Source organism: Castor canadensis, chromosome 11, assembly GCF_047511655.1.
Source record: "Castor canadensis chromosome 11, mCasCan1.hap1v2, whole genome shotgun sequence".
In the NCBI taxonomy this organism is placed as follows: Eukaryota; Metazoa; Chordata; class Mammalia; order Rodentia; family Castoridae; genus Castor; species Castor canadensis.
In genome coordinates, this window is record NC_133396.1 from 32,811,810 (window position 1) to 32,834,542 (window position 22,733).

The window sequence follows — 22,733 nt, forward strand, 5'->3', positions numbered from 1 at the left end:
ACTGTTAGACCTGGAACTTAGATGGGTATTGCAGAAGGTGGGCAGGTAGTGATTGATGCCTGGGCTGTCCCCTGGAACTAGGGACCAATGCTTACACTTAGGAACTTCTAGGTTCAGGTCGGTTTTGACCTAGGGAAAATGCTCCGTGAAGGACCAGTAGCATTGTTAAGTTGGTGTCCTTACCGCCCCCTGTCATGTTTCACCCTCCTCTCAGTATGCTGACTTCTTTAGCTTTCAGCTACTGTTGGAGTTAGAAAGATCTGATGTGGTTTACACTTGTTGGTGTCAACTCTCTGAGATGCCTGTAAGTCTTCTCTATCAAATTAGGGACTGAAAAGCTTTAGCTGTAGCTCAAAGGCTTCAAGGCCTGGCCAACAGGCCAAGGAGATCTTGGGAGAGGAGGGAAGCCTTAAAGTTTCTGAATAAGAGCAATCTTGGGCTGGCCTCCATTGTGGTTCCTGACTGGCCACTCCTTTACTCTATCGCTGGGTTAGAGGTTAGGGACGAGGGGTCTAGGTTGCTACCTCTGAGCAGTCCCCTCTCCTCCTGTTGGGATCCTTTTCTGCCCAGCTGCCTCCCCTTTTCGTGAGCATTGCTGTCTGGTTCCTGACTCAGCAGCCTTGGGATTTGCAAGGTGTGTGTGTCTGTGCACGCATGTGTGGAGCACGCATGTGCATGCATTATCCCAGCCTTTATCCAAAGTGGGTAAGGGAGCAGCCCCGGAGAGAGAAAACTCATAAGAAAAGCTTAGGAGACTCACAGGTCCTCCATTTGGCACAGTTGGGAAGCAACATTGAAGCCATCTTCTTAATTAACATTTATGAGTGATTCCGACAGTGATTAAAGAAGTTGGGGAAGGCTTTCGACATATGTGTCCATTATGTATACTGGGGGAGGAAGAAATAAAGAGGCAAAATACATCGCTAAAATTGATTGGCTTTTTTAAGGGTGAATTGTGTCCATTTGTGTAAGTACCAGGGAGGGAATAACAGTGCCATAAATACTTAAATAGACCAATATATCCCTTATATCAGTTTTATTACAGTTGTCAAGTTGGTACAAATGTGTCTCAACCTGTCTGCTTGCAGCTAGAAACAACAAAAAGGAGTTAGCATTGGTCATGGCGAGCTTATCACAGTGACACATGTTAGATATTATTTTACTGTTTCTGGAACACATATACCTTAAAAGCCCACAGGAGGGGCAGGAAGCCAAGAATTTCATGTTTAAATCCAAGAACATTCTGGAGTCCAGCAGTACTCAAATATCTCTTGAATCCACCTTCCTTTGCTTCCCTTTTAGAAGAATTAAAGTGCTTCTGGTGACTGCAGTAGCTGTCATCTTGGTGGGTTCCTGCTGACTGATGTCGTGTGAGTTATAAATGAACCATATGGAACCACTTTATATTAAGTAACTTACGTTTTCCAATGATAGTTATTTAGGTTGTAATCTTCTCAAAATCTGTTGTTAATGACTGGTGTGTTTTCACCTGAGGTTGTTGGTGCTCCAGTGCCTGTTGTTAACAGTGCTCTGTGTGTGTGTGTGTGTGTGTGTGTGTGTGTGTGTGTGTGTGTGTGTTCGTGTGCATAGGAGAATAGTACCGTGAGCTGTTATTTCATGGTCTGATAGCTGGGTTTTTTTGCCTTAGATTGCAGACACAGTGCTCTGGAATAGTCCTTTTAGGTTTATTTGTCCTAAGCGAATGCCAGTTTCCAGTTTGTCCAAGGAAGGGATGTGTCTGGAAACACAGGGGTACTGTATGGAGTCACCCCATGATTGGCTACGGCATAGAGTCCACATGCCTTAGTGCTGCCTGTAAGGTGTGCCGTAACACAGTCCCCTCCTCCCCAGCCCTGTCAGTTCTCCTCATATCTGCTGCTGGCAGCTCCTGCTCTGCTGTCTGTGGAAGCCTCTCTGTCCTTACTGCAGGATTCCCTGGCCTGGCATGCCCTTCCCCTCCATCTTGCTTATTCAGCTTAGGCATCCCCTGGCCTTGAGCCCCTCCTAATCCTCTGTCCTTTCCTCCTGTGCCTGGCTTTCTCAGCTTGTCTCTGTCAGTACCCACAACATTTCTGAGTCTTTGTTCCCCTACTGCCTTGTGTCAGCCACAGATGCCTCACGGAAGGGGGTAAATGACCCCTTGACAGTGTGGACAAAGGTAGCTATTCAGTAAGGGATGATGATGTGCCCAGTGTGCCATACAGTCATCCCAAGGGCTTAGGAGGAGGCAGTGACTGGACTTGGAATGTGGGAAGGGTCCTGATGGGAGCTGTGGATGCCAAGGAAGAGGAGGGAATACAACTCAGGAAGCGGGGGTTGGACCCTGGCTACCCCATGTTCTGATGCTGACTTCACTGGCCAGACCCACTCAGAAGCTGGAGCAAGAGGGTGCCTGGGAGACCATTCTCTGGAGGGTGGACCTACAAGGTACTGATTAGAGGGGTAGAGAGCAGGTAAGCGTTCTGGAGAGTCCACCAGAGAGTAAGCAGCACTCCCATTCCCTCCCCTGTGGGAAGAATGATGCCTGTCATGGGAGTGCTGGGGCTTGGCGCCCTCCTGAGTGTCCATCAGTCCTCAGCCACTACAAATTGAAGTACCATCTAAGCAGAGTCGGTATGTTTGTGTGGCTTTGAGACAAATCCCCTTATCCTTCCCACTTAGGAGTTGGTTGCATCTCAGCTTCTTCAGTATGTGAACCCTGGAGCCCCCAGTGCCCAGGCTCAGTGTCTGATCAAGGTCTCTGTTGATGGAATGGATGGGTGAGTTTAGAGTCTGGACAGTACAATCTGTGTCCCTTTCACTCAGGTGCAGGAGGCATCTGAGTGAGTCCCAGGAAGGTAGGAATTTCTTACCTGTGTTGTGTCACCAGCAAAGCACCTACACATAGTAGCCCTCAACAAATATTGGTCGAATGAATGAATTGGGATGTGAACTCATGACCCTGGATGGCTGCTTCTTTAGCAGGCTGCTTTCTGAGATTTGCTAGGTCATAGAGTCTTGGGCCACCACCTCTCTTCTGGGGAGCCACTGTGGTATTTTTCCCAAGTGGAGAAGTCTGTGGCCACTAGTTCTAATTGTAGTAGTCTTTGTTATTTGTGGGGGATCCTTAGATGCCTGAAAGTGTGGCATCCTGAGCCCTAGGCAGCATATTTTCCTCTTTATACACACGTATCTATGTTTAATTTATAAATTAGGTGCAGTAAGAGGTTAACAATAATGAATAACATGGAGTCATTTTTACAGTATACTGTATAAATATTATTTGCGACTTATGAGTTATTTCTAGAATTTTCCATGTAATATTTTTGGACCAGGGTTGACTGTGGTATCTGAAACTGCAAAAATGAAACTGTGGATGAGGGAGGACTACTGGGGTCTTTTAATTTCTGGAGTTTAGAAGTCTGGACAGGGGAATCTGTATTTGCTCCTCTTGTGTAGAGAGGAAGTAGGGGAGAAAGAAGACCTCAGGACTTTGGAGGAAGAGAGGGAAGCAGATAAAGGGTGTTCTTGAGGGTGGAGGGCGAGCCCTTCAATCCTAATGGGACCCTGGGACTTTGCCTTGCCACTGGCCAGGGCAGCACGGTGTTTTACTGCTCTTCTAGGCTTGCATGGCCTGTGATTCTAGGAGGAGGTATTGAGGGATCCTGGATGAGAGACAAAGGGCAGGGTGAAGAGAATAAATGTCAGTGAATCCTTGAACGACTGTGACTTTGCAAAGGCTGTTCCTAGCCTGGGTTCTAGGCTGTGTCCTGGCTTCTCAGTCTCTTCCTGGTTTGTGTAGACTTAACTTGGATGCAGTCCCTTGGACTAGCAATTGCTCTGGCCAGAAGGCCTCCTCTTAGGCTGCTTCAGCCCTTCTGGGCACTCAGCAGTTTCACAGGGCGGTGTTAAAGATAGGGTGTGGAAACCAGGAAATTAGTAATGACTGGACTGTGTGAGGGTGACTCTTGTAATTTTAAAGAAATGCTTAAAAATTAATTGGTTCTCTGCTCTGCAGCTTTATTCTGCTGAAGCCAGAAAGAAAAGTCAAGATGGTAAATATCCCACTGTGACACCTTTTATTTCTGAAAAGTTGAGTCATTTTAATGATGATTTGAATATCAACAGCCCACTGGTCCATCTTTCCCCAGACAGTTCCCGAAAATGTGTTCTCTTCCAGAGAGGAACACATTTTGTTTCTTTACTGTCCTAGCAGCTCAAGTAGAGTCTGGGCTCCTGTATTTCCCAGAACACTATTGGACTTTCACTGGCCAAGATGGGGGTGGGTTTTAGCTTTCGCCTGCTGCTTCCATTGAAATCATCTTTGAGCCAACTATGGGTAGAGTTGGAGCAGGTGTGGCTGTGCCTTCTGCATTGGATGGAAGCCATGGATTGATTTGATCTGGCGCCAAAGTGCTGCTGGGTTTTCTTGGGGTTACACTTGTATCTCTGTGTCCTGAAGGAAGGACCCTTGAGAATGTGGCTAATGGCAGGCTTAGTGCACTGTTGCATGGTTCCGTTAGGGACAAAAAGAGGAGCCCTAAGAGATTCTAAGGTATGACCTAGGTTAGTTGTTTTGGGGAGTGGGTGGAGATGGAGGTTTTTGCTGGTGGTGTCATTTCACCTGTTTAAGGGCATTTGCTGAACTGCAGTATCTGTTTCCTCTGCAGGATCATGTCTTAGGGTGATCACTGGGTTGAAGACTTAATTTGATTGTCTTTTTTTCCTGGGTTGCAGGATGTTAAGAGCAATTTATGGTCTGTAGTAACTGGTCTGTATGGTGCTGGGGTTGGACTGGCCTGTTATGACTTCTCTTTCACCTTGTATGTGCAAGGGGTTGGCAAACTCTTTTTCCTTCTGTAGAGGGGCTGGATAGCAAATACTTTTGGCTTTGCAGGCAAAGAAGCAATATCAAAGGTATTATTTATATAGGTGCTCATACCATAACAAGAGAAAATAAATTTACACAAAATTTTCCACTGATGAAGTCTGAAATATAATAACAATAATTAAGTACAGTTTTTTTTTTTTTGATACAGGTTTGCTACTGAGATGAATGGATATTATTGTGGGGAAGGTAATGGCTTTGTTGACAGGGAGTTGAAAGTTACTGTTGTCTATTATCAGATCAATTATAGGTGTTCATCTTTAAAAAACATTCTTAGTTGCAGGTCATATAACAACAGACATCAACCCAGATGTGGCCCACAGGGTATAGCTTGCCACTCCTGGTCAGTAGCATAGCTCTGAGGATGTTGGCTCTGAGGAGGGAAGCCTGCATATTTGGAATGGCTCAGGATTCTGTTTGGATAGCTGGAAGGTGTTTTGGATGCCATGATACATTATTTGATTCAACAAATAATGGTAGGGAGGCCAGGCACTGGAGATACAGAAGTGAGCAGATGATCAAGGTCAATGCCTTGGGAGAATTTACATTCTAGTTGGAGAGATGATGAGTAAATATAAAATATGATTCCAGGTGGCAGTGAATTGATGAGTGGGAGGGGTGTTCAAGGAACACTGCTGTGGGAGGTCGCTATGGTTTGAATGTGTCCTCCAAAAGTTCATGCCTTTGAAATTTAATCCTCAAATTCATATGTTGATGGCACTTGGGGATGGGGCCTTTGGCAGGTGTGAGGATTAAAAGAGGCCATGAAGGTGGGGCCCTCATGGCGGTACTAATAGCTGAACTAGAAGAGGAGGAGAGAGCTGAGCTGGCACACTTGCTCCCTCTACCATGTTAAGATGCAGCAGGAAGGCCCTCACCAGATGCCAAGCAAACGCTGGTGCTGTGCTCTTGGACGCCCCTTCATCCAGAACCGTGAACCAAATAAACTATTCTTTGTAAATTATTGGACGTTGGGTACTTTGCTGTAGCAACAGAAGGCAGACTAAGGATGTTTGGATAGAGATCTGAATCAAGGAAGGGAATGCATCACCAAAGCCTGTGAGGCAAGCAAATGGACAGCTTCAGGCAACAATGAGCTTGGTGAGTGGGAACCAGCAGGAAGGCGGGGTGGCAGTAGCATCAGGTCTGATGGGGGCCAGTACGGGTATGATGGCAAAGGGTGAAAGAAGAGGGAAGTAGGGCCTGATACGAGGAGCCTTAAATCTCATACAAAGGAGCTTGTGATGGGACGTGGTCAGAAGGTTTGTAGCCAGACTGTGATGCAATGTGATTAACTGTTGAAGAAGATCCTTCCAGCTGCTGGGCAGAGAATAGACTAGAGAAGACAAGGGTGGAAGTGGTTTTATGGGGCCACAACATGGATTGTTGAAAATAGAGATAATCTGAAAAATGTAGAATCTGTGGTCAGTGTATTTTTACGATTGTCTTTGGGGTCACCCCTAAGTCAGGATCCTTCTGGTTTCAAATGACCCCACTCAAATAAGCTCAAGGAGAAAGGGGGATAATGATACTTGCTCATGTAACTGTGACGTCCAATGGTTTTCCTGGCTTTGTCACAGCTGGTTCCAGGGGCTCCAATGATGTCATGATGGCTGGCTCTCTTCTCTTCTCTCCCCTTCCCTCCTCTGTGGGTTGGCCTCTTGCCTCCCTTTTGCACATAAATGTTTTTCATGAGTTTGAGAAGATGGCCAGCTCTGGATTCACATAAGGAGAGGAATGCAACTGCTTTCTTTCTGCAGCTGCACATCAGTCATTTCCCGGGTAGCTCACTGATCGGCCCTGCTGAGGTTACAGGCCTGTAACTGCCTTGGTTCCCCCAAGGCAAGGGTGTGGAGCAGAGTCAGTCAGACTCTTTGGTCTCTCTTCTTTTTCTCTTCCTTCTCCAGCTGGAGTCTTTCTATTGGGGAAGCTTGCCCTTTGTCTTTACCTTCTTCAAGAAGTGGTACAATCCCATGCTGACTCCTGGTGACCGCTGCTCAGACCACATGATTCTTTTGCTTCAAGGTCTGGGCCACTCCCCACCCCTTTGTCTGACAATGCTGTTTGGAGCAGTGGGGCAGGCAGGGCCTGCTAGGTTTCAGGTTCTGGTCTCCCTCTTAATAACTTGCTCCGTGACCCTGGATATGCCACATAACCTTTCTGAGACTTGGTTTCCTTATCATCATGTCATGGAGGAACTGGGTATACAGAGCCAGGATGAGAGCTGCAAGTGGTCTTTTAAAAATCCTGTGCAGAGGGCTGGGATGTAGCTCGGTGGTACAGCACTTGCCTAGCATGCGTGAGGCCCTGGGTTCGATCCCAGCTCCAAAAAAGAAAAGACAAAAAAAAAAAAAACCTCTCCCCAAAAATCCTTTGCACAGGAAAGGAAGAGTAACTGGGAGCAAGAAAAATGTTGTATTTTAATTTAAATCGTATTCCCTGAACATGCCAGTTCTTTGCATAACTTCTTTTTGAGGTGGGTAGTTTCTTCATTTTTATCTTATTGCTATTTTTTATGCCCTGGCTGGATCTTCAGCAGAAATCCTTGGGTGGAGATGCTGACGTGGGAGAACCACCTCCGATTAAGATAAGTTGTATTTTGTCTGTCAGCCACAGTGCTCGTAGAAATTTAACATAGACATTATTTTACATTTACAGGGAAGAAAGGACAACACATTCCATATTGATAAGATTTAAGCAAGACTTGAAAAAAAAGAATAATAATAAGAAAACACAAAACTTAATGTATTACGGTGCAATGCCTTGGTTCCGGTTCCTTAATTAGGCCTGTGGTTTAGCAGAGTGCACCATCTCAATACACAGATGGTTTTTATGTAAAAAAATTTTTTTTAAATGTTAATTTCCAGTGAGTGATGTTCTCTGCCTAAATCAGTTTCCATTGTTTGTATTTGATAAGAACTGTATTTGAACTGCTCCTTTATAAGTTGGAGTCTTTTGTAATGGGATTTAACTTAGTGGTTTTACAGGTGTATGAAAATGTTAAGCTGTGTATTGTACTTGAGAGTTGGAAAATTCTTAGTTGCAGCTAATTTAAGGAGAAAAAATTAAAACAGGTGATTAGCAGCTGCTTTCCATTTTGAATGCTCTCACTTTGGGGTTTTATGTTTGCTTATTCGTGTGCAAATTGGTGTGGTTATTTTGGATGGGTTGAGACAGGCCAGCATTGCACCTCCTGGCCTGGTAGACCCCAGGGCTCATTCAGGGGACACTTCCCCAGTTTTCTGGGCTGATTTGTTCCTGGCTACCGTGCTCAGCTTTGCTTTCCTTAATGATTCAGGCTTTCCTGAGAAAACAAAGCTGACCTGGCCCCGTTTTCTTCTAGATGACAGCCTTGTTAACTGCCACAAAGACCCCCTTTCCTCCCCTGAAAGGATTAGGCCTCTTTGGGCAGCCAAGAACTACAGATTGTGGATGCTGCCCTTCTACTCTTTTTGGAGTTCTGAATTTCTGCTCTCCCCAAAGACAGCCTCTGAATGGCCTGAAGCTTCAGGACCCCCAGGGCCCAAGGTACCAGGTTCTGGGGAACCTATGGGGACCACAGGGAGGAAAACATTAGGAAGGGAGTGGGGAGCTGTAGAAGGGACTGGTTGGGGATTCTGGGCTTGAGAGCTGGATCCAGCCGCCCACATCCAGCTTTGGCAGGTGGAGGCCTCTGCTCTTCTGCTCTGCCCCAGACCTTGTGGGGGGTGGGGGTGGGGCCGGGTCCCTGTGCTTGTGAGTGTTCTGCACAGGCCACTGCCCCTTACTTACTAATGATGATGCCAGCGGGAGTCTTTCCAGGTCTTTGTGGCTGCATCCTGTTCACTTAAAGGTGAAATCACGACCTGCCGGACTTGATTTTTCAGTCGAGGGGCTTTTGTGTGTATGTGGCTCTCCAGTAAGGTGATTGTACTTGTTTTCACAGAGATTACATCAGTAAATATGAAGGGAAAACGCTCAAGGAGAAGGAGAAATGCTTGATGTTCAGATTAATAAATTTGTCTTTTCTGGGTGAACTGAAGGTGCTTTGCCCTTGCTCTAGACCAAGTCCTTGTTTGGCCTCACCTTTGATCTCCGTGAACTTGATAGTGCAAGAGTTCTATACATCCCACCTTACTTGGTCTTTCTACTGCTGTCTTGCCTGGCGTTCAGTGAACCCATCAGAGCCCCTGATGGGGTTACTTTTCAGGGCTTGACCCTACTGGTGAACTTGGCTTCGGAAGTGGTAACCAGGCTCCCAGGTATAGACCTTGTCAACTGTTTGCCCCTGAAGAAAAGCATGAGTGAAAGGTTGAAGGCCAAGGGAGGAAGAAAAAGAAAGACCTTTGTGGGTTTTTCTTTGGGTTTTTTGTTTTGTTTCATGGATAGCATGAAACCAGAAAGAGTCCTTCAGGCATTTGTCTCCAGACTAGTTCGAGTTGTGGGCTGCAGTTGGCTTTTCTGGAGATGGCAGTGATGTTTAAGGTCCAGTGTCCACCAGGGAGCACTTCCAGGAGCTCTGGCCTGTAGCTAGAGCCATATCAGCTGCAGTCTGCTGAGGCAAGCCTGGGTCCGTTGAAAAAAGGAGCATCTTTCTGATTCACACAAAGGTGCCTTATGGGCCAGTGGAGAAGGTTGAGTATCAAAATGGAATATTAGGAGGTGAATGTGGATGTGAGGTCCTGATCATTCCAGTTGGAGGGGATCTTGCAGACTCAGTAAAGCAAATCTCTCATTGTGTAAAAGAGTGGCCCAGCGAGGTTAAAGGATGAAAGGTCACATAGCAAGCATACTGGACTTTAGGAAAATGGTTTTAAGATAAATACAAGAGTGCTGATTTTCAGAGTCGTATAGAAGTTACAATACCTGAAGTGCTGTACATGTGCAAGTGTAAGTACGCTCCTGGAGGATACAGGTAAAATCAAGGAGAATCCCTTGCTGGGGTCCTTTAGGGTGTTCCTAATGCTTTGAGGTTGATCTTATGGAGGGCACCTGTATCTACCCACAAAGCCACATCTGTCAGAAGGTTTATAGGAGAATGGGGACATCTGTTTAGAGATGGGCAACAGGTGGTCATGCCTTCCCAGCGACAATGCCTTGCATTTTCCCAGGCATTCTTGGACGAAAGGTTTGCATTTTACCCACTCTCTCCAGTTACCTAAAGTCATTAGACCCCACTCCTTGGGGCCCAGGGGCAGGGAAAGCCTCTACTGAGAGCCATGCCATCAACAGTCATTTGGGTCCCCACTGTGGCACACTTCTTTTGACTCTTTGTGGGTATTTTGATCTTAATATGAATCCATCTGCAAGAGAGCTACAGTAGGCTGATGGTCAAGTGCAGGGGCTTTGAAGACAGAAAGACAAGGGCTACAAATCCAGCTCCCAGTTTCTGAGCGCCTGAACAGGGACTTACCTGTCTGAGCTTTACCTTTTTCATTTGTAAAATGGACTCTCCCAAGATTGTGCAAGTGAGCCCTCAAGGAAAGCTGGTAGTGTCATTATCAGTATGACAGAGTGTGTGTTCAGTCATGGGTTGGGGAATTGCATCTGCCATCCAGTGACTGGGGTTAGTGGGTAGCACCCACACTACAGGCCCCTGGCCCCTGTTGCCTGTCCTGGGAAGTCCCTGTTGTTGAGGCTCAAGTTGAACCCTACAACCATTTCCTTTATGGTTGGGTACTCTGCTTTCTTTTTGCAGTGAATGTAGTTTTAAATTTCCTTATGAGCCTTCTGTCACATTGCCTTAGCAATGCTCCCTACCCCACATTTCGTCACTTGGCACCTTTGTGACTAGGGGTGTTCTGGGAAACTCTGAGAGCCTATCCCCTCACCTTGCCACTTCGGAAATCCCCCACAGTGTGCCAGGGTTCAGCACCAGAGAAGTGCTGTGAACACTGTTCCAGAAATCTCTTTCTTTGCCTTTGAGCATGGTAAGGAAGTAGCTGTTTGACTAAGCCAGGGGCACCAGAGGTTGGACTCCTGCTCTGTTGGGGGCTGGGGGTTGGAAGCCCTGATGTTTGTTCTTCCATGGAAGGAGGTTTAGGGTTTAGGGAAGGAGCTGGGGTACATCATGCTCTAGTGTGGATATGCTCAGTTTGTATATGGGTGGAATTTATTCTCTGCCTCCCTTCATAAAGGATTGTGGGTGGGTGAACAGTTGAAACTATTTTTCTTTATTATTTTTACATTCTCCTACTGGTCCCAGGGAGAGGCTTCTCAGCTATGGTTTAGGGGCCTTTGCCTGCCCGGTTTGGGCTCCATTAAGAGGACTAACCAAGGCTAAGCAGAAGGTGGCATGGGATTGGCACAAGAGAAGAAATCCTGGTCAGGACCTCTGTTTCCACCTTCCAGCTGCAGGGCTGGCATGCCCTTTGTCCTCAAATGCTGTCCTGGCTCTCAAGGGCCACAGGATACCAACTAGTTTGATCTGGGAATGAAGATGGTGTGGTTTCTGCATGTTCCTGTGAACCCACGAAGAGAAGATGCCAGAACCTGCATTGATGCTGTTGCCGTAATCCTTCTCTAGTTTCTTAGTTCTATTAAATTTTAAAAATATCTTATTGCTTCCGCAGAACAAAAATTCTAGAAAATGGGAAATGTGAATGTAACAATTTGTTCGATATTAAAAGTTAATTTAAGACAGAACCAGAGGCCAAGACAAGTGTCTTCTCGTTCTTCCTTTGGTGACATAATTGACCCTTTGTACCTCCATCCAGCTTAATACTCATCCAGGGGAGGATAATTACAGAGTGTGGAGGTGCCATATGGGTAGGAGCAGATGTAGATTTCGGTGTGAACCGTCTCATTCTGAGGGTTCTTACTTGTCCATAAAATTTGCCACGGATTGTAACAGGTGGAATATTAACTCTGTGTAGGGGAGGGTCAGACTGTCTCCCGTCAGCTTCCCTTCCCAGGAATCTCAGCTGAATGGGATGGGGGGGTGTGTGTTGTCAATATTCAGTGTCATTTCTGAACCCTCAATTTGAAGTTGTTTTTATGATTGTTTTTGCTGCAGTGGGGATTGAGCTCAAGGCCTTAAGCATGCCCTCTTCCCTTGAGCTACATCCTCACCGTGGTCCCAAATTCAAACACATGGTTTAACTTAAGATCTCTCTCCCGGGTAAATTCATGTGTTTTATGTACATGGTCAGCCTTACAATGGTAACAGTAAATTTCCATTTTCTTACAGATTCTGCAAATTACCTTTTCCCAAAATTAGAAAATATATAAAATGGAGCTCTTCTGTACTAAACAGAATTTTAGTACAGGTGTTGGGCTAGTTGGCTATTAGGAAGTGGCTGTATCATGGCGGCCTGTGATCCTTCTGAAATGAGCAACCCCTTAACTGTACATGGGTGGGAACTGTGGATTGGCCCATAGAACTACCTGGCCTCAAGTGGAGGTAGGAGCTGTCTGAATGGGATGAGACTGGCTTTCATTTGTCAGGGAAGTATGGGGACACCCAGCTGCAGGGTGTAGAGGCAGAGCTGGACTCAGACATTTAAATTAAATGTAAATTTCCATTTAAATTTTGTTCTGTAATGGGGTGGGGTATGCTTTTCTTGTTTTTGGGGCAACAGCTGGCTTCATTCCCAGGATCCTAGGGCGTTCTTGAGATGAAAGCCCCCAGGATGATCTGAAAAGAGAGGTGGCAAAGTCACTTGTTCTGTAGTCACCAGCCCACCGGGAAAATCAATATCCGATCCAATTCTGTTTGCCCAGTGAGTTTATGACTTGGCTAAGTGGCTGTTGTAATGACCCTTTGATTGTTGCAACTGCATTTTCTGAGAATTTTATTTTATAGTTCTGAAGTTTTTAGTCCATAAATCTTTTGAACCTTGTGGTTTTGAGTTGGAGGAACCTTGTGGTTCTAGGAAAGAAAAAAAAGTGCCAAGTTTATTTTTCATGCCTGTTCTCCTGCTTCCCCAATTCTTTTTCTTTCTTCATATGCCACCTCTCTGCTTGTCCAGAATACATTCTACACTGCTTGTTTGTCTTTGTATAATACCATTTACAGAATATTTGTGTTAAAAGTCTAGAGAAAGCTATATTCAACCCAACTATGTGAATTATATTTGTAAAGTTTCCATTGACAACAAAAGCTGTTGGAACCCTTCTGTACTGCTAGGGGAAGGTAAAACGGCATAGGTGCAGTGGGAAAACAGCATGGTGGGCTCTTGAAAACTCACATATAGAAATGATCTGAAGGCAGGAACTTGAATAGATATCTGTATACCAATATTCATTGCAGTGTTAGTCACAGTAGTCAAAAAGGGAAACCACCTCAGTGCCCATCAGCAAATGGATGATGGAGAAACAAACCATGGCATGCTTACACACACACTCACTCACAATAGAATATTATTCTGTCGTACAAAGGAAGAAAATTCTAACACATGCCACAACGTAGGTGAATGTCCTTTTTTCAAGACAGGGTCTTGCTATAGAGCCTATGCTGGCCTTAAACTCCATGATCCTCCTGCCTCAGCCTCACAAGTGCTGCTGTCACAGGGTGTGCGCTAGCACACCCAGCTCTCTTCAAGATGGATCTTGAAGACAATACACTAAGTGAAATCAACCAGTCACCAAAGGATCAACGTGTGATTCCTCTTATATGAGGTTTCTAGAAAAGTTAAATCCACAGAAACGGAAAGTAGAATGGTAGTTTTATGTTATATGCATTTTTGTCACAATCAAAGCATAATAAATGATGGGAAGCCCTATGTGGGTGTGTGTGGGGAGGGAGTCCTTTGTCTTTCTTAAATCGTGAGTAAGAAACTACCCCCCAGGTTTGCTGTGAACTTGCAGCATGGCCCAGTCTGGCTTGTCAAGATGCGGCAGCTCAGGTGGACCCAGGCTCCAGGCCTCCTCCTGGGGTTGGGGCTCTTCCCTGCCTTTTTCTCCTAGGTAGGGTTTTGGGGGGCAGAAGCAGCTCCCATCTGAAACTTTGGTTCTTGGTTGCTTTATGTGATAATTACTGTGTTCTATTTTAAGCCACCTCTCTGCATTTGGTAACTGTCTGGGATTCTGTTTTGTTAGCTCTCTCTGTGAGACACAATAAAAGGACAGAATGACCTGGTGTAGGTGGAGTGGGGCAAAAGGCTGGGCTGGCAGGGTTGGAAAACCTGGTCCCTCCTGTGCAGCAGGAGACCTGATTTCCTTTGGGTGAAGGCTGAGAAAAGACGAGGCTTAAAATAAAAGAAAATACATCTTTGCCCCTGCTCTGGAAACACGCTTGGCTCCAACACAGCAGGTGGCCACCGAACTCAATCTGGGGAAGGCATCAGCGCTTTCAGTGCAATCAAAGTTAAGTGCAGAAATTTAATTAAACGGCATCAAGGATGGCAGAAACTTTGTAAAGCTGCAGTGCATTGTCAAATTCAACAATTATTTCAAGGAACACAATCCACAGATGGCGTCTAATTGATAAATTAAGGTTCTGCTTCACTAATGGGCTTGCATTTAAGCCCGATTTCCACCCATACAATAACTGTCTCCTCCAGGAAGCCTCCCCTTCCCCACTCCTGCTCTTTTACCCCTGTGAGGAAAACCACATTGCTCCCCCAAATAGCACCCTAGAAACGCAGCACTAGGGACTCAGTGCTGGGTGCGAAAGACCTCCCACTCCTTGTTTTGTGAGCCCAGAGCCACCATGTGAGACAGTCTTGTCCTAAAAACAGAACAATAGGATTTCTTTGGGTCTGTGTGTCCTTTCTGCTCCGCTAATCCGGATATGTTGCTCAGACCTGCCTGGGCTATTTATTTATTCATTTTTTTTTTCTTTTTCCTTTTCAGCATTGCTGACTTTTATCCTCCGTGGTACAGGATTTTTTTGCCCAAAACAAAAGTCTCAATTTATTTATTCTTTCTTAAAAAAATAACAAAACCCTGTTTTTTCATCCTTGCAGTGCTTCCTGTCTGTCAGCAGTTGATATCCACTGCTGATACTTTTATTTCATGAGCAAATACATGCTGGTGTTCAGAATTTCATACAGGCCATCTTGTCTAGCTCCTAATTGTATTCCTGTACGTATGTTGGCATCTGCCCCTGCCCCCCCCACTATGATCTGAACCCAGCACCTTGAACATACTTGGTTAACGCTCTGTCACTAAGCAACACTCCCTGTACCTTCGCATCTTCTGCAGTGCCTGGCACATAGTAAGTCTCAATAAATGTTTGTCACATTCATGAATGAAACTTCCCAATAATGGGTGGTATTGTCCTGACTTTGCATTTGGGGAAACTGAGGTTAATAGACTCCCTTCGTCTAGGTGTGTGACTTATCTGCTGGGTTTGATTTCTGTGCTGGAGTCAGTTTGTCCCCAGCCTGGCTCCTTCTTCACTGCTCTTCCCTCCCCTAAAGGGGACAATGTGGGTGCACCAGCTGGTGTCGGGGGCTGTGTGTAGTTAGTAACTCTGACCACCCCCTAACCTATGTTGCTATTTTCATCCCTTGGAAGAGAGAAAAAAGAAGAAAGCTCTAACCTGTTTTTCTACACATGTAGTAGTTAGCAATGGAGAGGTCGTATTTAAAACAGAACCTTTGCACGGGCAGCAGCCCAGTGTCAGGACTTCACTGTGCAACCTTGACCTTGTCTTTGCTCAGTGTTCCGTTTGTCCTAGAATGAGAATGTAGAGGGGGCAGGGAGCAAAGGAGCAGATCACATTTGCTTATTTGTTTATCTGTAAAGAATAATTGTGGGGATGCCGCAACAGAACCCTTTCTAATTGCCTTTTTTATTTTTATTTTTTTGATTGTGTGGGTGGCTTTTGAAATTCCATGTAGTTTCTGGAGGCGAGGATCCTGTGCCCAGGATGCCAGATGATGTCGTTGAATGGCTGTCGGCTGTTTATTTGCTAGTCTGCCATTACCAACACAGCGTTCTTGAGTTTGGAGGCCCAACAGTGTTTGATCCCCTCCTCCTCCGTATCTAAATATATCCAACTAGTCAATCAGTCTTGGCAGCCGTCAGGGCTGTGGCTGTCAGATTGAGTTTGCCTTGGAGCCTCTGAACTATTGGCTTGTTTTCCCAGCTCGAAAGCACATTCAAATAGTGCTATCCAAATTAGCCTGGAAATGCTCGCACAGGTAGGGGCCGTGAGGGTGAGAAATGAGGCTGCGTTCTGATATAAGATGGCCTTCCCTTCTCCTCCCCTTGCAGTTGGAGAGCTGAGACAGAGCCGTGCAAGGGCGATGGCTTCACGCTTGGTGAGCAAGATGCGTGGGTGTGTTTTCCTGAATTGTGCTTACATTTTTAATTTTTTTTTTTTTAATTTGAAGTTGTATCAGGAGAGCAAGTGAGAAACCGGTGGGTGGTGGGAAATAGTCGTAGGCTGTTGTGGATGAGGCAGACAGATATAAAGTTAGGTGTTTCAAGCCCCGGCCAATTGTGATGTTCCTGTTTCTGCCAGCAACTCAGGGAAAACCTTGGGCCTTGGAGAGGATGCTGCTTTGGTGGCCAGCAACAGCTCTTCTTTCTGCTGCCATAGGCTTCTGTCACCTAGAAACAGGCTGTGGCTCCTCAACCCTCCTTGGGGGCTTATAAGGGACCTCTGGGAAGCAACCTAGGAGATTTTAACTCCCTACCTAAAGGGCACCCTGAATTCTCTAGGGAGAACCTATGTCAATACACATGGTGGGAGGTGGGGCGGGGCGGGGGTGTGGATGGTGGTATATGTCCCAAGACACTGACCTGAGGAAAAGCTCAGTCACAGAAGGGGGGGGGGTCACAGCTGGCAAGCTTGAGCTGGACTGTCCCTTTCTAGCTGTGCAGTGGCCTGTAGGCCCAGGAGGCAGCTGGCATGAGTGGCAAGCTCTCCTCCAATGATGGGAAGCCATAGTGGGTGTTGGAGGGTTCCTGGGCCGCATTTGGGTTCAGAGAGGAGACAGTTAAAGGCAGTTCACCAGCTTGGACCCCAGGAACACAGAATAGAGGATATAGACCCTGCCCTCAGGCAGAGAACACACTTATGCAAATGAATGATCTAGAATTGTGGTTTTGAAATTGGATCAAGTCTTCTGGCTGTCCCTTACAACCTTTGATGATAAAGATTTTTTTTTTTTTTTTGAGATAGGGTCTTGCTGTGTAGCCCAAACTGGCATCAAACTGGAGCTCCTCCTGTCTCTGCCTCTCCAGTGCTGGGATTAAGGACATGCATAATGATTCTAAGACTTTCATGAATATATGGTGGAATTGTACAGAGACTAACATGACCTGTGTTGACATCGTTGCTCTGGTGGCTTATGGGATATGTGCATTCCTGTGTTTAAAAGTCCCAACTTTGACTTCTGTACAGTAACACATAAATTAATGCTCTTTGATGGTCCTTGCTTTTTCAGAGTGTAAAAAAGTTTGAGCACCACAGAGCAAGAATGTAGGCAGATGAATGGCAAGTTGAAGTTATGTCTAGGTGCTGAGGTGGCAGAGCTCTAAAGGTAGATAAAGGTGCTAGTGGGTGAGCTGGGAGGGGGTTGTCAGGGAAGTCTTTCAAGAAGAGGCATTTTCTTACTGGGCTTTGAAGGGTAAATAGGAGCTTAGTAGAGAGACAGAAAGGGAAAAGAATTCTAGAAAGAGAAAACAACATGCATGAAGGAACTTGTATGTGAAACAAAATGGAGGGGACAGAAACAATTTCATATTGGCCTCACCGTGGGAGTTTCTTCTACCAGGGATTTCTAAACTGAGCTGCTTGGTGAGGTTTATGGAAGTGCTGGCAAAGCTAGTCCTTGGGTCTGCTTTTAATTGGTAGCACCAGCGGCATTACATTATCCCTGCAGCAAACCAAGGTCATGTCACCCTGTTGGCTAAATCAGAATAGTGGGTGAATGCTATGCCATACCATCTTGAACACACCTGGCCTCTCCTGGTCTCTGAAGCTAAGCAGGGTCCAGCCTGGTGAGTACCCGGATGGAAGAATTGCAGCAGGTATCACTGGATGAGTGCCTTTCCTTTCTTACACCGTCTGTCCCCCTGCAGTGGGAGGCATAGATGAAGAGGAGCATGGAATCTCAGCAGCCTCTGAGTGCTGCTGAGCACTGTGACCTTTGAGAAAGGTTTGTTCCCTGGGAATAAAACCTAGGAGTAAAGCAGGCTGGACAGACCTTCCTTACCAGACGTGTGTGAGTCTGCCAGGGAAAGGGCCACTGTTGCTCATGTCATATTTGCTCTGGTTTGGTTCCTAGGGCAACAACCCCTTCTTACATGCGCTTGACTTTGCAAAGGAAGATGATGCAGTGTTCAGAAGAGAGTTTAGGCAGCTCTGAGCCAGTAAGAAAGGGATGAGGCCTCAGCTGTCATCTGTGTCAGGAGCTGGTTTGAGCCATTTAATGGTCATACAGTTCCTGTCATCCCACTGTACAGACGAAGAAACAGAGGCACAGCCCGTTAACCCTTAATTTGCCCAAAGCCACACAGAATTCATGCCTTCTGGTCTTGACAACATATTCTGTGTCCCTGGGGAAGGAGGAGACCACAGTCCAGAGGGTTTCAGAGGTGAAAAGAGCCAGAGTGACCCCACTTGCCCTTTCTTAATAAGAATAGAAGACAGGATAAAGGGCCAGGAATAAAGTACTGTTAACCAGACTGGTAAATCAATAGACTAATTAAAAATCAAGCACTTTAAAACACTATTGCTGGGTTAATTGTAAACCAACATCGAAGCGTTAAAACTTGCCTGGCCCATGGGTTTGAATTATTAACTGAGCAAGTTAATTTCAAGCCATCAGTTTAGGTTGCCGTGAAAGGCGCCATTAGTAGAAGGGGAATTTGTACGCCCTTTCCTGCTCAGGCCCACCTCGGCGCCAGGGTCTTGTTATCAGTGCTGATGTTTGCAGTTTCAATCAAATATCTCAAACATTAGGCAGAACCTCACAAATCAGACAGATTGTGGCAAAGGCCCGTTTGAGTCAGTAAAAGGTTGGGTCACATCTGTCTTTCCTGATGGAAGATGAGGTGCCGTCCTGTTGTGCCATATCCCAGTGAAAAGACACCTTTTAAAAATCCTTTTGGCTTCTAGGGTTTGGCCCTGTGCTGCTCACCTGCTGCTCAGGTTGTTTTTTGATGTGCCTTTCTGACCAAGGATGCCAAGGTCCTGGGGTACGTGTCCTCATCAATTTAAGTTCTGTGAGCTGTGATTCTAACCTGTCTGGGCTCCTGGATGCATTGTGAGTTTTTGGGCCCTTTACCCAGAGAGGTACTCCATGCCACAGTCACAGGGAGCTTCACAGTGGGGCTCAGGATACACAGATCCCTTAATGCCAGACATGAATGACCTCACCAGAGTTAAGAACCCCATGAGGAAATCACGGAACAGCAGGGCTTTTAATGATAACAGTATTTTTCTATGACTTGTTTAGCATCTTATTTTTTCCAGAGTTCTTGTGAGATGGTCTTGTTTGATGCCCAGGAGAATCCTGTGAGGTCAATTACATAGTTGCTGTTTTGCGTGTGACACACATGGGTAGGCTCAGTAACTTCCTCATATGTTGCTGTTTTCTTGTTAATTTGCTAAATGGGCTTTAAAAAAGGAGATAAATGTAAATTTCAGCTCCATAAAATAGTCACATTTCAAATGCTCATGACTCAAATTAATTAATTAAAAAACAGCAGAAAGCAGTACTCCCACTGCAAGTGCTGCAAAGTGCGTAATGTTTGTTCCACTCAGCCAGCTGATAGGGTAACATTACGAGATGGTCTGTGATAAAAAGTGCTTTTGACTCCAGAAAGGAGAGACTTGGGCAATTTGTTTATTCAGAATATTGATTACTGCTTCTGCCCTACTCTTCCAGTTACATACACTTGGAGAAACCTTGGAAAGCCACTGGAACTAAGCAAAAATTCTCTTAATCCCATCATTTGCCTTCTAGACATTGGTGGATCCTGCTTTATACCCTTACCAGAAATTTGTGAGATCATCTTGATTTTTAAAAATTAATAATCGTTGCTGGCATGGTGATGCATGCCTGTAATCCCATAACTTGGGAGGTAAAGGCAGGAGGACTGCAAGTTCTAGAGCAGCCCGGGCTTTAGAGAGACCCTGTCTCAAAAAATGAAAACCCACAACAAAAACTAAGGAGTTTTTATAAAAAAGATATGTGGAGATGGGGATGTGGTTGGTGGTAGGAGTACTGATTTGCCTAGTTTGCTTTAGGCCCTGGGTTTGAGTTCATTTGTGCTACAGGGTAAGGCTTAATTTTTAAGACTGGTGTTTCTTTGCTCCACTTTGGCTCAGTTTATTCTTTTCCAATGCCTCCCTTCAGTGTGGTTTGGCAAAGCTTCTTGGCAGGCCTTGTTGACCTTCCTCTTATCTTCAGCACATTGACCTACCTGCGTGTGTTCCTTATTTGGCTAACATTTACCCAAGTTTGAGGATGCAAATAGTTTTCCTCTGAATCAGAGCTGTCCGTGTTCATTGAACCACCAGCCCAGGTATGGAAAGAGGGCAGAGTGGGGAGACTCCGTCATCTTTTACCCACCCCGTTCCTAGGTATAGCACACTTGGAAAATGGCCAAAAGCATAAAAATTAAAATGAAATCTGTGATCTCCCCCCACAGGGGTAATCAGACTCAACATAGTGATATATTGCAGCCCTTCTGAAAGCACATACAAATAAATGTAAAAAGCTCCGCCAAACATTTTCTGTTGTAAAAAGTATAAATGACCCAGAAACCAACACTACCGCTCCTCCTTGTAGAAGAAATTGTACAGGTGCTCTGTTCACTGCCCCTGCCTGTCCAGCATCAGCACTGTGGACCTTTCTGCAGAGTAAACGGTCAGCTCCAGGGGAAAGCGTGCGTTGGTCATGATTTGGAAGTCATCACTCAAGGAAGAATGAGGAGTTTTTTCTCTTACCAACAGGCACCGATTGTATTGTTGAATTGATTAAAATAAAGCCAGAATAATGAAAAGTAAAGGACAGTGGAATTTAAAGCCTACGAATACTCGCCACATCATGGGATCATCTAGTTTCACTTTCTCATTTTATAAGTGAGAATACCAAGCCCAGTAAACAGTAGTAAGTGTCTGCCCAGGTCCACCAGCCAGTTAGAAACAAAACTGAAAATGTCAGCTTCTGGTTTGTGTCTTCTTCTTCTTCTTCTTCTTTTTAAGTGAAGATACTGATCTATTTTTGAAAACAAGAATAGAAAGAGACTATATTTTGGTCTGGTTTTAGTTGCAGATAGCTGAATCCACTCCTGTCTAGTTTAAGCTGAAAGGAGTTTGTTGGAGGGCCTCATGATGCCTGCAGAAGTCATTAGGAAGCAGAGAGAAACCTCCAGGCTGGGCTTTCAGGAACCCCACTCAGCCATGCAGCAGATCTGGGTTTTCAAGTAGCTACTGACTCTCCAGTCATCTGGAAGTCTCTCCAAATTGGGAGGTGACACTGCAACTGGTGGGCTCAGAACCATGGCCACCACACTGTCTGTGATCAGCAGGAAGCTGCCCCTTCTGCCTCTGTCCTGCCGTGTTCCTCGCCAGCAAATAGATTCTGTGAGGAGTCTGCAAAGACACAGGATATTGCTGCAGAATGACCAAACGTCTCCTTGGCCGCACTGCCAGAGGAAGCAATTAAAGCTCAGAATTCACCACTTCCCCTTTCGAACTGAGCTGCAATGCAATCTGAAATAGTATTCCTTAATTTTTTCAGATCTTGCATAACAGAAAGTCTCACGGGGAGGAGGATGGAATGGGTAGCAACATCAACTTACGATGTGCTCAGCAATTGAGTGAAGAGACCCAATGATAGGAAATACTCTTGAGCTCTGTATTATGGCCAAGTAAGGTAGACTAGCAGAGAAATAAAAAAAAAAAAAAATCCAGCAAGACAACTGGCGAATATAAAAGACAGCCAAAGGAAGGAGCTGTATGTGAGACATAGGGTAGCAGTGCTACCTTACATTGTTTCAGGATATGTCGTTTGCAGTTATGTTGCAATTTTGTAACCATAGACCTAAGTGGCATGTGGTAATTTAGCATTTTATCTGAGTGAAATGAAATTCAGGTCCAGATCTAGCCTGAGCATTGAAGGTTTCCCATTCAGCCCTTGAACTTGTATACTGATACTTGTTACAAAAACTTTAAACTGCTTTGGTAATATTTTTCCTGCTTCCCCCTCCACCCCACCCCGGTGTTATCTTTTTCAGACTGTTGAGAAATCCTACATTCCTTCTCAAAACCCAACATTTTTTAAAAGGTGCTTATCTCTGATCTCACAAGAAGACCACCTAGCATTTTTTTCTATGCACACTTGGCATTTGGGATGTGTGTTAGGCCAGATGACAGCGGGGACACAAGTTCTGCATTTGTTGGGACAACCATCTTGCTTTCTAGAACTTCAGCTCCTCCAATGGTACTCAGGTGCTCCTGAAAAATTCCAGTACAAAGCTGGCATCATGTTTTTGTTCTTCTTGGTTGTCACCAGCTTCTTGGTGTGGCAGCTGTGTGCCTGATGTTTATACAATGTTGAGTTTAGGTTTGGCTCAGCTCTCTGCTGAGCTATGAGGTTTAATCGGAACATCCAGGCTGGTTAAATTGAAAATGGGACTTATAGGAGAAGGAGAAAGAGAAAAATAAACAGAGGGTCAAAAATTCAGAGAAGGGTGGCATGGTGTGTAGTGATCAGCACATTTAAGTCCCTCTTACCAGGCTTGAGTTGGTCAAATAGGTCAGCAGGAGGCTGCATGAGTCTCAGTCTCCTGGGTGGTATAGAGCAGGGAGCAGGGAGAGTAAGCCTAAGAAAGTCAAGATGCAGCTCCACCTCCAAGGAGATGGTGTTCCTGTTCAGGTGGGCGAAGCCCTGGTAGTAATCAATTTGTGAGTGTGTAGCAATAGTGACAATGCAGGATGTGGGTCAGATTGTGAATGACCCAGCAGACCAGAGGTCCA

The 22,733-nt window shown here is 45.4% G+C and overlaps 1 protein-coding gene across 20 annotated transcripts in view; it reads left to right on the forward strand.

The window, feature by feature from the left end:
• The window catches only part of Msi2 (musashi RNA binding protein 2), a 367,367-nt gene that overhangs the window by 81,377 nt on the left and 263,257 nt on the right, over window positions 1-22,733 (forward strand). Inside the window, exon 1 of one of the 20 annotated variants that reach the window (XM_074046139.1) lies at window positions 7,525-8,395. The exons of 18 other annotated variants lie outside the window; for them this stretch is intronic. In XM_074046139.1, the coding sequence (XP_073902240.1) occupies window positions 8,300-8,395 (96 nt within the window). In that variant the 5' untranslated portion in view covers window positions 7,525-8,299. Of the gene's footprint in view, window positions 1-7,524; window positions 8,396-8,496; window positions 16,057-22,733 lie in introns of those variants that run through there. One more of the 20 variants, XM_074046140.1, reaches the window with a different exon arrangement.